The 12,905-nt window shown below is 53.2% G+C and overlaps 2 protein-coding genes across 4 annotated transcripts in view; one reads left to right on the forward strand and one right to left on the reverse strand.

The window, feature by feature from the left end:
* Positions 1–3,216: 3,216 nt before the first annotated feature.
* On the reverse strand, positions 3,217–8,467 carry RBP5 (retinol binding protein 5). Its single transcript, XM_055358577.2, has 4 exons — positions 8,257–8,467; positions 7,794–7,972; positions 4,154–4,255; positions 3,217–3,699 (listed from the first exon to the last, which is right to left on the reverse strand). Exons 1-4 carry the CDS (start codon positions 8,327–8,329, stop codon positions 3,646–3,648), a joined length of 408 nt encoding a protein of 135 aa, XP_055214552.1. The 5' UTR covers positions 8,330–8,467; the 3' UTR covers positions 3,217–3,645.
* A 125-nt stretch (positions 8,468–8,592) lies between these two features.
* CLSTN3 (calsyntenin 3) overlaps positions 8,593–12,905 on the forward strand; it is a 29,814-nt gene continuing 25,501 nt past the window's right edge. The window contains exons 1-3 of one of the 3 annotated variants that reach the window (XM_055358574.1): positions 8,593–8,670; positions 9,705–10,231; positions 12,542–12,664. In XM_055358574.1, coding sequence (XP_055214549.1) covers positions 10,168–10,231; positions 12,542–12,664 — 187 coding nt within the window. In that variant the 5' untranslated portion in view covers positions 8,593–8,670; positions 9,705–10,167. Of the gene's footprint in view, positions 8,671–9,534; positions 10,232–10,770; positions 12,665–12,905 lie in introns of those variants that run through there. The other 2 variants (XM_055358575.1, XM_055358572.1) reach the window with 2 other exon arrangements.

A 12,905-nucleotide genomic window follows, 5' to 3' on the forward strand; every position in this document is an offset into this window, starting at 1 on the left:
TTCACAAGGCGCCTGGATTTGCCCACCAGATCTCCTCACCTCTTGCCCTTCACCTCCTGCTGTACCTACAAGGTCTCCCTGATTCTCATCTGCCCATAATCATGGACACAGCCCCAGGATGTGCAGGGTGAGTCCCCAGGGACCCTGACAGCATGGGTACTCTTATGACTGAGGGCGTTACACCAGGGAGAGGGAGCCGGGGAGACTTCCCAGAGAGCTGGTTGGGGGTTATGAAGGTGGCCTCATGGCTGATGCGGTGGCTCACACCTGTAATCCCAGCACTTTGGGAGGCTGAAGCGGGCAGATTGCTTGAGGTCAGGAGTTCGAGATCAGCCCGGCCAACATGGTGAAACCCAGTCTTTACTAAAAATACAAAAAAATTACGTGGGCCTGGTGGCACGTGCCTGTAGTCCCGGCTACTCAGGAGGCTGAGGCACGAGAATCACTTGAACCTGGGAGGCGGAGGCTGCAGTGAGCCGAGATTGCACCACTGCACTCCAGCCTGGGCGGCAGAGCAAGATTCTGTCTCAAAAAAAAAAAAAAAGAAAAGAAAAAGAAAAAAGAAAAAGGAAAAGAAAAAGTGGTCCCAGGCCAGGTGGGAGCAGCAGGCTCTAGGGGAGGAAGTGCATCCTGTGGAAGAGCAGGGAGCCGCTGGAGGGGTGGGGAGGGAAGGGGCAGCTCCCACCCTCATCTCCATCATCCGCACGCTGGGGATACCAGGCCTCTTACTTGGGGTACTTAAGGCTAGACCAGATGGGGTTCCTGCATCTTAGGGAGTGACATTAGGGTGGGGGAAAGGTACCAAAATGGCCATGCCTCTGCTGTCTCTTGGGATCTTGAGATCTGTGGTGGCCTCTAGGAGTTCTCTGCTGCCAATAAGTGGTCCAACCATGTTACAGGATTGGACCCGGGATGGCCTTTGTGCTTTAGAGCTGAGGCACTTCCTGCTTCTACCTGAGCTCCTTTCCAACATACAGGCCTGGGCGCGTAGGCGTCAGGGTCATGTGGGAGGTGGTGGCCGAGGGGAGAGGTGGGCAGCGGGGAGGGGTACACGGCTAGACCTTGTTGCTCTGCCTCCTCTTGGGACCCCCCAGTGGGATGGAGCCCAAGTCCTTGGGCAGCACATGGTCCTCTGCTTCACAGGACACACACCTGTACCCATCCTCCCCATCCACTTTTGCTCAGTTTATTTTGGGGACAGGGCTCTGAATTGACCTTTGGTCTTTGCAGACTCTCAGGGACCATCTGGAGTTCCAGCTGGAATCTGGGCCTGGTGGAGTGGGAGTGGGGCAGGGGCCTGCATTGGGCTGACTTAGAGAGCACAGTTATTCCATCCATATGGAAATAAACATTTTGGATTCCTGATCATATCCCTGGAGTTTAAGACTCTGGCCAACCAAGTCAACTCCACAACTTTGTGTGTCCCTGGGAGGGTCTGGTGTGGGACCCACCTGTCTGTGGCCCTCGTCCCCTCCCCTGCCCTTTCTCCACTCACATCTTAGTCCCTCTGGTGATTATCTCTTCCCTCTGAGGACAGATGGAACTTGATTTGAATGAGGGGTAACGGTCTTGTGAGGACCAGGACATGGATTGGGTGTGTGTTTATATGTGTGTGTGTATGTGTGTGTGTGTGTGTGTGTGGTGGGAATGGAATATCGGAGAAGGTGTTGGAGGAGGGAGGATTGAATTTGGAGAATCCCTGGCTTCTGCTGTCCACAGGGGAAACAGCAGCTCCAGCTTCCCACAGCAGTCCCCTCCCCTCTGCAGGTCGAGCTCCCACCCTCTTGGAGATGCCTCTGAAGCTGCATAGTCCTCCCCTGACGCTTGTGCTCCCTTAGGGGATCTCCAGGCCTTTGGGTGGGGTCTGGCCCCTGGAGAAGTGTGGTCGAGTGGAGGATGGGGACCTGCAGTGGCCATGTTCTGGACACCCACATCACGGGGAGTTTTGAGGGATTGAGCCCACTTTAGCTTGGGTCTTAAAACCACCATGGTAAGAAGTGTCAACCTTTGGGGGAAAAATAAAAATATATAAAAATATTTAGAAAAACCCACCATGGGGGCCTACAAGTTCCTGAGTCAAGGCCTCTGCCGAGACTCCACTGACCAGCATGGTCACTGAAGGGCATGGAGGACCGTCCTGTGGGAAGAGGCTTGGACATGCACTGTGAACTCAAGAGCAAAGACACTGTGTTGATCTGGAGATGTGGGCAATGGGCGAGTACACACGGAGCATCCTCCTGTGCCTTGGAATGGGACAAGGTGGATTCCAGCAGCCCTCAGAGCTTCTGCTGGGTGGCTTTGCAAAGAAGGGGCTTTCCCACTCTATTGTGGACATCTGCAGAGATTGGGCAGGGAATAAGATTTTCCATTCAACCCTGAGTTCCTTTTTTTTTTCTATTCCAAATTCATTCCAGAGCGTGTGGTAGGATCAGTATCGCAAGCCCCTAGTTCTTGGCCAGAGCCCTAGTGACTGTCTTGTGTGCGTGGGGGGCCCAGCTGTTGCAGGAAGATGGGGCAAGAGTCTTCATCTGATGAGGGCCAGGGACTTTCCAACTCCCTCAACCCTTCCCCCAGGCTCTTTTCCCACCCTCACATTGAGCCCTCTTCTCTCTGATACTTGGCCCCCCCTAGGACTTTTATTCTGAAAGAGCCAAGGCCCCTGGAGGTGGAGAGGAGGCCAGAGGCTGGAGCTGGCCTTGACCCTGAGCCAGCTCCACCCTTCTGGGCTGTTTTCCAAGGCAGCAACTCTGGGACCCTTGCTGTCCTCAGCTCTCCTCTTTATCTCTGGTCTCCAGCCTTGCTGGCCTTTGAGCAGAGGGTCCCTATAGCCAGGACTGCTGGGCTTCTCCCTCCTATGCCTTCACACCCCTGTATTCCTGTCTTTTATTCCTTGACCTCACATCCTCCGTCTACTTCCTTTTTCAGCTTTTTCTGGCTTTCTTGCTGCTTGCCCTTCCCAAAGCAGACACGGAGGACAGGTCACCATTTAGAAGCTCCCCGCCTCCCCAAGCATTGGACAAAGGTCTTACCCCATTCCATCCCTCTTTCCCAACACATAGGATGGAAATATCAAATAGCCAGATGCCTTCAGATGTCAGAACCGTGGAGTCCGTTGAACCCTGTGTGTGTGGGGCTGTGTCTTGGGCCTGATTTTGTTGAGCACATGAGACTTTCTCAAGAATAAGGACGAAGAAATGGACAAAAAGACTCTGCTGGTAGCCCCTGTTTAAACTCTTGAACCCCAGTCACAGTTTTCCAGAAGTCCATCAGGATAGAATTTTCACTAATCGCCAAATGCCCAAAGCTTAGTTCTTTCTTAGAAGGAAAAGAAGAGGTCAAATGGACAGGAGAGAGCGGAGATTGGTTGTTCTCAGGGGCTCCTTCCCTTTGCCTGCTTCTTTCATCTGGGAGGCCAGACCTTGACCTGGAAGTGAGGTCACTATTGGGCAGTGGAGTGTGAGAAAGGACTTTGGCCTGGGGGCTGCAAGTTACAGATTAACACAGGGAGGGGTGAGGAGGGACCCAGAGGGAGGAAAGGTGGCCAGAGGAAGGGACAGCTGACCTGGCACAATCTGGGCTTGAAGGGGGCACAACAAGAGGGTCTGTGGGCTGGCGCTGTCTGGAGGGATCTCGGCTCCTCTCCGGCTATCTGACCTTCCTGAAGACCTGCTCGCACACTGCATCCCTTGCAGTCAGTTCCTGGGGAGAGAGGGGAAGTGAGGGGGAGAGAGAAAGAGGGCTTTTGCCAGCCAGAGCCCCTTTCTCAAGGTCCTTGACCTCCATTTACTCCTTCCGGATACAGCAGCTTGAGTGTTTGATGTATGGGCAATTGTATCATTATTCCACATCCTCAACTTTCCACCCCTCAGGAAGGAAGGTGGCTGGGTCAGGGGATGTGAGTGGCTGAAGCCTCCATCTCGCCATTGATGATTTATGGGCATTCATCTGACTCGTAGCCAGGGCCCACCTTGGCCACTTTGTTTCTTCCTCTCCCCACTCCTCCCAATGCTTTTGCTTTCCCTCCCTGGTCAATTCCTTGGATAGGGATTGGGGCTGGGCTGGGGGAAGAGTGGTGGACCTATCTGGTTTGGACAAGGGGATGCCTTATAGCTGGAGGCCCTTCTCCCAGACACCCAGCCCCCACCCCATTTACCAGATACAGCATCTCTCCCTCCAGCCAGTGTCTCCAGCCCCGGTTGGGGACCTCCCCTTTCTGCACACACACCAGCTGCTCCTCCTCCCAGGTTACTATGGTCTATAGGGGAAAGAGGGAGTAAAGAAAGATTGGGAGGCAGGACACTCAAAATGCTTCCCATCTCACTCTGAATGGGCTCCCCGTTTTACTCCACAGCAGATACTGTCTGCTGCAGCCCCTCCACTGAGCGAGGGAGCTGCTCTGATTCAGTAGGACTCCCTTTCCACCCCACTCTTTGTTTTTTGTTTTTTTTTTTTGAGACAAGGTCTTGCTCTGTCACCCAGGCTGGAGTGCAGTGGCAGGATCTCGGCTCACTGCAACCTCTGCCTCCTGGGTTCAAGTGAATCTCATGCCTCAGCTACCAGAGTAGCTGGGATTAGAGGCGTGCACCAACATACCCGGGTAATTTTTGTATTTTTAGTAGAGACAGGGTTTCTCCATGTTGGCCAGGCTGGACTTAAACTCCTGAGCTCAAGTGATCCACCCGCCACCGCTTCCTAAAGTGCTGTGACTATAGGCATGAATCATCACACTCAGCTTCCCACTCCTAAAGGTCACCGAGGGGGGCCCAAAGTTGTCTACAGTGACCTTTAGGGGAGAGCAGGGGTGGTAGCAGGATAAGTAGAGGTGAAATTGGGGAGGGCATTTATGAAGAATGGAGACTTTTTCCTCTGGATACTTCTGGCTGACCTAGAGGGACTTTTGAGAAAAAAGAGAGATTGGTTGGGAATCCTACCAGGTAATCTCATTTCTCTTCTTTCTCGGTTTCAAGAACAGCTGAAGTATCCTTAGAAATAAAGGGTCAACCCCTCTGGGCCTGAGCATTCCAATCAACCTTTATTGAGTTCTCCCTTAGGATAGGCCCCAAACAAGGAGCTCAGAGTCTTGAAGAGATAGAGGATCAGTAAATAGGTAACTGTGACACCAGGCAAGAGTGAGGGATGGCAGTGGGGTGGGCAGAGTGAAATCTTTAAGGAAGTTGGGAGTTAATTAGATTGGAGAGAATGGGAAATTTCTAGCAAGGAAAGAAACAGCTAGAAATAGCAGTAAAAGAGAAAGGCAATTAGTTCTGAAGGGCTCTAACCTAGAGTATATGTGGTGGAGGCAATTGAAGAGTTGATTCACAGAGACCCTTGTATGCTGAGTTAAGTGTAATAGATGATGTAATGTAATGGATCATCACTGAAAGGGTGTAAGTCAGAGAGTGACATGATCACATTTATGTTTTAAGTAGACCCTGTGGCTACAGCATGCAGATTAGAGGAGGGTTAAGCCTGAGAACCAGCTGGGTGCAGTGGCTTAGGCCCGTAATCCCAGCATTTGGGAGGCTGAGGTGGGAGAATCACTTGAAGTCAAGAGTTTGAGACCAGCCTGGGCAACACAGTGAGACCCCACCTCTACCAAAAAAAAAAAAAAAAAAAAACAACACAAAAACACAAAAAAACAATTTCAGGCACCAGGAAATGAAGGCCTGAATTAGGGTGGTGATAGAGAAAGGTTAGGAGGGAACACAGGAGAGCCATTTAGAAGAGTGATGCTCAACAGAAATAAAATGGGTCAGGAGCCATATTAGAAAAGTAAAGAGAAATAGGGGAAATTAATTTAAATAATATATTTTAGTTAACCAAAAATATTCAAAATATTATTATTTCAGCATGCGGCCAATATAAACATTTCCGAAATGCTTCTTTTTATTTGGCATTGTCTGAAAGTCCACTTACAGCATCTAGATTTGGACTAGTTATATTTCAAGTATTCAACGGCCATCTGAAGTTAGCAGCTGCTATACTGGGTAATTCAGAAAAGCTACAAAGATTTCTTGGCCAATTAGATGTGGTGGTCGTGGTGGTGGTGGTGGTGGTGGTGGTGGTGGTGGTGGTGGTGGTGGTGTGTGTGTGTGTGTGTGTGTGTGTGTGTGTGTGCGCTGGGAGCCTAGAGGTAAGGAAACAAGAGATATTGACCATGACTCCCAGGTCTCTGGCCTGGCTGGTTATTGCCATTAGTGGAGAGAGTAGATATAAAAGTGGGGTAGGTTTGGATAGGAAGACAGTGAATTTGAATTTGACCTTAGCATTCAAATGGAAATTGGTTCCAGGACCCCCACCCCACTAAATCTGCTGAATAAAATGGCTTAGTATCTGTAGAGAAACTACGTACATCCCCCTGTATACTTTATTGTTATTATTTTGATACAGAGTCTTGCTCTGTCACCCAGACTAGAATGCAATGGCGTGATCTCGGCTCACTGCAACCTCTGGCTCCCGGGTTCAAGTAATTCTCCTGCCTCAGCCTCCCAAGTAGCTGGGATTACAGGCGTGCGCCACCATGCCCAGCTAATTTTTGTACTTTTGTATTTTTTTTTTTTTTTTTTTGAGATAGAATTTTGCTCTTGTTGCCCAGGCTGGAGTGCAGTGGTGCGATCTTGGCTCACTGCAACCTCTGCCTCCCAGGTTCAAGTGATTCTTCTGCCTCAGCCTCCTGAGTAGCTGGGATTACAGGCATGCGCCACCATGCCTGCCTAATTTTTTGTATTTTTAGTAGAGATGGGGTTTCTCCATGTTGGTCAGGCTGGTCTCGAACTCTTGACCTCAGGTGATCCGCCTGCCTTGGCCTCCCAAAGTACTGGGATTACAGGTGTGAGCCACTGCGCCCAGCCTAATTTATGTATTTTTAGTAGAGATGAGGTTTCACCATGTTGGCCAGGCTGGTCTTGAACTCCTGGCCTCAAGTGATCTGCCTGCCTCAGCCTCCCAAAGTCTTGGGATTATGGGTGTTAGCCACCACAACCAGCCTTTTCCCATATGCTTTAAATCATCTCTAGATTACTTATAATACCTAATGCAATGTACATGCTCTGTAAATAGTTGCTATACTGTATTGTTTTTTATTTGTATCATTTTGTATTGTTATTTTTTATTTTTATTTTTCCCAAATATTTTCCATTTGCAGTTTGCTGAAGCTGTGGATGCAGAACCCATGAATATGGAGGGCCAACTGTATTTTGTAGGCAGTTGAAAACATTGCCCTGGAGCTCAGGAGATGGCTCTGGCTGGAGAATTCATGCCAAGGGTAGCCTATAGATGGAAGCAGAAGGCATGGGTGTAGATGATTTAGCCTATGGATAGTGGGCAGACAAAAGGGAGAAGATATTAAGAACAAAACTCTGCGGAGAAAACTCCGGTTTAAAGGATTAATAGGAGGACTAGGATCTGCAAAGGAGGCTAAGAAGGAATATGTAAGAAGTAGAAAGAAATGCAGCAGAGTGAAGTTATTGATGCTAAAGTAAAAGGGACTCTAGGTGACCAACAGTGTCACAGGCTGGAGGGTGGGCAAATGTTTGCTCTTCAGTCTGGGTTGGCCTGTTCTTTGCCCTTTGGGCTGGTGATAAGAGGGGGCAGGGAAGAAGTGGGAGAGAGACGGGGAGCACCAGGACCTGTTAGTTCTGGAGACTGGTATCCTGGGGACTGCATTCCCTGCTGTGGTGGCCATTCCCCTCCCCGCTGCTCTGGCTGGGGAAGGTCACTTTGTTTTGCCCCATGCTGTTAGGAGTCTCCTGTGATGCCTCCTTCCGGCCAACGCCCAGCCAGGGGAAATGTACCTGGCATTTTCGTCCGTCCACGCTCCTGAGGTCCTCCTCAAACTCCACTCCCACATCGAACTGCACAGTGTAGTTTCGGAAGGTGCTGAGCGTCCTCACCGTCATGTGGTTGCCCTGGTGTTCGATCTCCTTGTCCGGCTTCAGCAGCAGCGCGATCTTCCGCACAGCCAAGCTGATGTCTGTGGGGGCTGCCTGTTAGTAGGGGTGCTGCTAGCCAGCCAGGAGCTCCTCTGCCTGCAGCAGCCCCTCAGGGCTGTGAGTTTCCCTTCTTTGGGTCTGGGACTGTGGATTCACCCCCTCCTACCAATGCCTGGTTAAAAATGGATCCCAGGTCTGGTGCCAGCCGCCTGAGCCTTTCCACAGTGTCCAACCCCGGGCATTCCCTCTTCTCCATGGGACCAAGAAGCAGGAAGGAAGAGGGGAGAAAGGGAGTGACAGGGGTCTGGGAGGGCGAGGCCATTACTTAGGGCTTGCAGGTAGTCCTCCATGTTCTTCTGCGAGACAAAGCGGTAGTAGCCAGTGAGGTTGGGAGGCATTGTGTGGATGAAGGTTTCAGGAGAATGCAGGAGACAGGGTGAGGAAGGAGGGGGTGTTGTCTGGCAGGTGAGGCTGAGAGATTCCAGCCAGCCCCCCACACACAGAGACAGGATGTGTAATGGCCGGGTTACCAGGGCTTTTTATAAGGCTGGGGCCCTGTTGCAATAAGAGTCCCTACCAGACTTCCTCCCTCCCCGCATGGTGAGTTTGGGGGTGGTGTCTCCAGCCTGAAGGAGGGGCAGGGATTTGGCAAAGTTGCGCCTGACCTTGGCTTTTCCTGAGGAAGGAACCTGGAGCAGGATCTGGGGCTGTCAGTCATCCAAAACTCAGCCATCCAAAGGTCAGTGTTGGCCTCCACCTCATTTCTGGCAGGCTTGGGAACCGTCCCAGGGCCTGAGGGGCAGTCTTTCCTGGGAGACACCTGAGGCTGGTCTGGCTGTGTGAGGTGGAGATGAGTTCCAACAATATCCTGAGATCTTGGGACTGAGTGATGTTGGAAGATGTGAGGGGAGGGGGTGAGGATGGCCAGCTGCCACCATGAAGAGCACCCTGTAGGCCTGGCTCCCAGAGCTCCCTCAGGTAATGTGCTCAATTGGGACCCCAAAGTGGCATCCCAGACTCTTGGTCCTAAAGAGCCATTAGGAGGGAGGTGGAGCCCGAGGGGTGCTGAGTTCAAAGTCCGGAACAGACAGCCAGAGAGGAGTTTGTTGGCTATTCTGGAGAATTTTATTCTTTTTGGCTTGGGACCCAGGAGGTTTTCTCTCCCTCTGAGTCATCGATGAGACCGTAACCCCCAGTCCCCAGCCCTAGGACAGCCCATGCTTTCCAGATGTATTTCTGTGAAGGTGGGGTGGAGGCGCCTAAATAATATTGTGCCCCGCCCCCAGCTGCCCAATTCTCTCTCGAACCTGCCATCGTCCCGGGCTTCAGAATCCACTGGGCTTGGTTTATCATGGTTTAAGGTGAAATTCGGGGCGAAGGAGGCAGGGCAGGTAGGCAGGAGGAGGCGGCCGGTCCCGACAGGTGCGTGCGCGAGGGGTGCACGACGTCCTGACCCTCCTTGGGTCCCAGAGCCTCGATACCGCCCTGCGGACCGCCCTGTGGCTTCCTCGCAGCCCTGGGCTACAAATGCCAGGATTTCTCAGGCTCAGACTGAGGGTTTTACTTCACCCTTCCCAGAGGGCACGCAGCACGGATCTGTGGATGGAAGGGGCTGTGGAAACAGGTTATGCAGAGTTGGGGGGCGGGGTGACGCGGTGCCACCCCTCCTGGCCGCCCTCAGGTCCCGCTGACGTCTCTCTTCCCCACCCCCTGGCTTCTGGCTTCTTTCTCCCCACGTCCCTCTTCTTTCCCACCCCCTCCGTGGCTCTCCAGCTTCCTCCCCAGCCCCCGCAGTTCCTCGGCTCCCCCAAATTGCAGCCAGGGGAAGGAGCCCTGAAGCTCTCCAGCCCCGACGCCCCAGTCTCATTGGCTCCCTCCCCCGCTGCAGCACCTGGTCCCCCCCCAGTCACCTGATTGGCCGGCGGCCCCATCAATCGTTGCCCGGCTGTGCTGACGTCATCCTGCAGTAGCGGGGTTGGGGTGGGAGTGAGAGAGTGAGGACGCTGGGCTGGGGGAAACGGGAAGCCGCTGCAAGTCCACCGCCTCAGCTACCCAGATTGGGATCTGCCCAGGCCCGCTTTATGGACTAGTGTGGGCGGCAGGCTCCTTTCCGTCCCTGCCCTGCTGTACCCCGCTCCTTGGAGACCCCCTGTATCCCTCCCGCAAGGTGGAATCCGCAGGCTGGAGGCTCCCAGGGGAGGCAAACGCCTGGCCCTGCCCTGCCCCACGCCGCACCATGACCCTCCTGCTGCTGCCCCTTCTGCTGGCCTCTCTGCTCGCGCCCTGCTCCTGTAACAAAGGTGAGTGAGGTGGGGGTGGGGGTACCGAAAGAGGGGCGTCGGGCAGCGCCGTGCAGGGTAGGGGTGGGAAGGAGGTGTCGAGGCTTCCTGGCACCTGACAGGTGTCTGGCCCTCTTCTGATCACCCGCCTTCCCATCCGTTCTCAGACCTGCTCCGTCTCCTCTCTTTCTCTTGCCCCAGCTACATCTTCCTTTCTGGTCCATCTCTACCCATGCGTTTCTCTTGCTGGTCATCTTGCTCCCATTTGGTCTCCATTCCCGTCCTGGGGTCTCTATTCTCCCCTTCCCCTAATTTCTACACGCTGGTGGCTACCTCGGGTCTGGGAAGGACTGCCCCCGAGCGGGTGATAGGCCTCTCCCCGCGGCTCTTCCTTTCACTGGCGCATGCTAAGGGTGTGTGGCAGATCCATTTGCTTCGCCTCCATCCCATCCTGGGGAGAAAGTATTTGCTGCAGTTCAGCAATTCGGAGCACGTATGTTTTTGCGTGTGCCTCTGCATTCAGACCCTTATGCCTGCATCAGCTGCGCTGTGGGTTACCAGAGCTGCCCTCTCTGGCAGACAGCGGATACATTCAGCTGGGCGGGGCTGTCGGACAGACGGAGAGGGAGGACGGGAGGGAGGGCTTGCGGGCAGAGGGCTCAGGTAGGTGGAAACGGGTGGAGACTGGCAGGAAAGGGCAGAAGTGGGTGTGTGGGGGGCGCTAAATGAGTATGAGAGGGAAAGCTGAGAAGGAGAAGACCGGAGATGAGGCGTGGGAGGGGGTAAGGAGGGGATGGAAAAGGGTAAAGGTGGAGGCAGAAAAAAGAGGAAGGAATGAGGAAAATCAGGAAAAGAGTGAGTCGAGGAGGAGCCCGGGAGCCTAGGAGTGAAAGGGAGCAAACGCAGAGACCGCAGGGGGCCAGGAGGAGAGGAGACAGAGGCTCAGAGACCTGGGAAGACAAGCAGGGTGGGAGGGGGAGCTGTGCAGAGGGCTCCCAGCCCTGCCCTTCCATCGCTCTCTCTTCCTCGCCTGCATCTCTGACCTCAGCCTCGCCTCCTAGCCTCCTGCCACTTCCTGTACCGCCTCCTGTGCACCATCTTGTGGCTTTCTCCTCAGCATTCAGGAAGGGGTTATGGTGGTCATCAGTAAGAAAGCCTTCCCATGCCAAAGGCTTGCTGGTGTGTGGTTGGAGGAGAGAATGGAAATCAGGGTTTCTTGCTCACCGTGAGATACTGGGGATGAGGTTCCTTTTGGCGACTCAGTTTCCCTCTGCCTCATGATTGTGCTTTGGGAGCCTGGGTGTTGGCATGATGATGGGATTAGAGCAAGCGTGGAGGCTGGGGTGGGGGGTGATGTGGAAGAGGAGGAAATATGCTTCCCCACAGCCCCTCACCAGGCTGAATCTGGTAGAAGGTGGGGAGATTTGGAGTCTGATGAGTCCCACATCCATTCTGAATTGGCTGGTGGTTGAAAGGAAGAGGGATGGGGTAGATAAGAACTGGGATTGAGTTCTGTATAAAAAGTGGGTTTCAGGGAATGTGGTTTGATGGTCTTGTGGAGGACATAGAAATGTGTCGGTTTCAAATGTGTTCTCTTGGGTGTGGGGGTGGGAAGCAGGGACGGGATTTGTCATGTTTCTAGGCCAGCCCGATAATCCCTTAGGATGACGGCTCTGCTGGGTCCAGTTGCTCAGCATTGATTCCTCTGCTCCATTCCTGCCCCTCTCTGCCCCCTCCCTCTGTCCTATATATCTTCACTTCTCTCCTTTCTCCCCATCCTGTGTTCTGGGAGAATGGCCTCAAGTTGGGGCTTGGCTGGGAGAAGTGCAGAGTGAAGGGATCAGGACTGAAATGAGTTGGGAGGAGGATAAGCAATCAGGATCTCAGGAAACTTCTAGATCTTTTTCTAGTTTCAATTCTGCCCTTAATCTATCCCTTCCCTTTCCCAGGGCCTTCTCACAGCCCACCACTGCTCCCTGAAGTTCCCTGTCTCCATTCTCTAGCACGTGAAATTGCTAAAGAACATTCTCCACTTCCTGACCATTGTTCCCACGGAGATAGTGATCCCCTCCTCTTCACCCCCAGGGCAGGTTGTTTCCATGGGAACTGTCTACCCTGCTATAGGAGAAGGCTATGACCTCCCGCAGACCCTCTGACTCCCTTAGTAGCTGATTTCTTGTCCTCAACCACCCGTCTCCTGTAAGGTGCTCCTATAGGGGGTGGAAAGGGTGATGGTGCTGGGGTGTGAGTTGTCTGGGTCAACAAGGGTTGTTGTGGGAGTAGAGGCCCTGCTCACAGGTGCTTCCTCTCCTCTCCCTGGGGTGGGGCCAGCCAACAAGCACAAGCCATGGATTGAGGCAGAGTACCAGGGCATCGTCATGGAGAATGACAACACGGTCCTACTGAATCCACCACTCTTTGCCTTGGACAAGGATGCCCCGCTGCGCTATGCAGGTAATTGGGATTGGGGGATGGCAAGGCAGGGTAGGACAGAGAAAAGTGGGTGGGAGGGCCAAGAGCAAGGGAGGGAGGGAAGGTCCTGGGAGTGATGAGAAAGTAAGGGAAGATAAAAGTGGGCTCAAGGAGGGGAATGGTCTCCACTAAAGAATGGAGATTGAGTCAAGGATGCCAGAAAAGGACACGGCCAGGCAAGGGTTAAACACATCATGATTTTGTCAGATCTCAGGTCTGGAGG

The sequence above is a fragment of the Gorilla gorilla genome, chromosome 10 (assembly GCF_029281585.2).
Source record: "Gorilla gorilla gorilla isolate KB3781 chromosome 10, NHGRI_mGorGor1-v2.1_pri, whole genome shotgun sequence".
Lineage (NCBI taxonomy): Eukaryota > Metazoa > Chordata > Mammalia > Primates > Hominidae > Gorilla > Gorilla gorilla.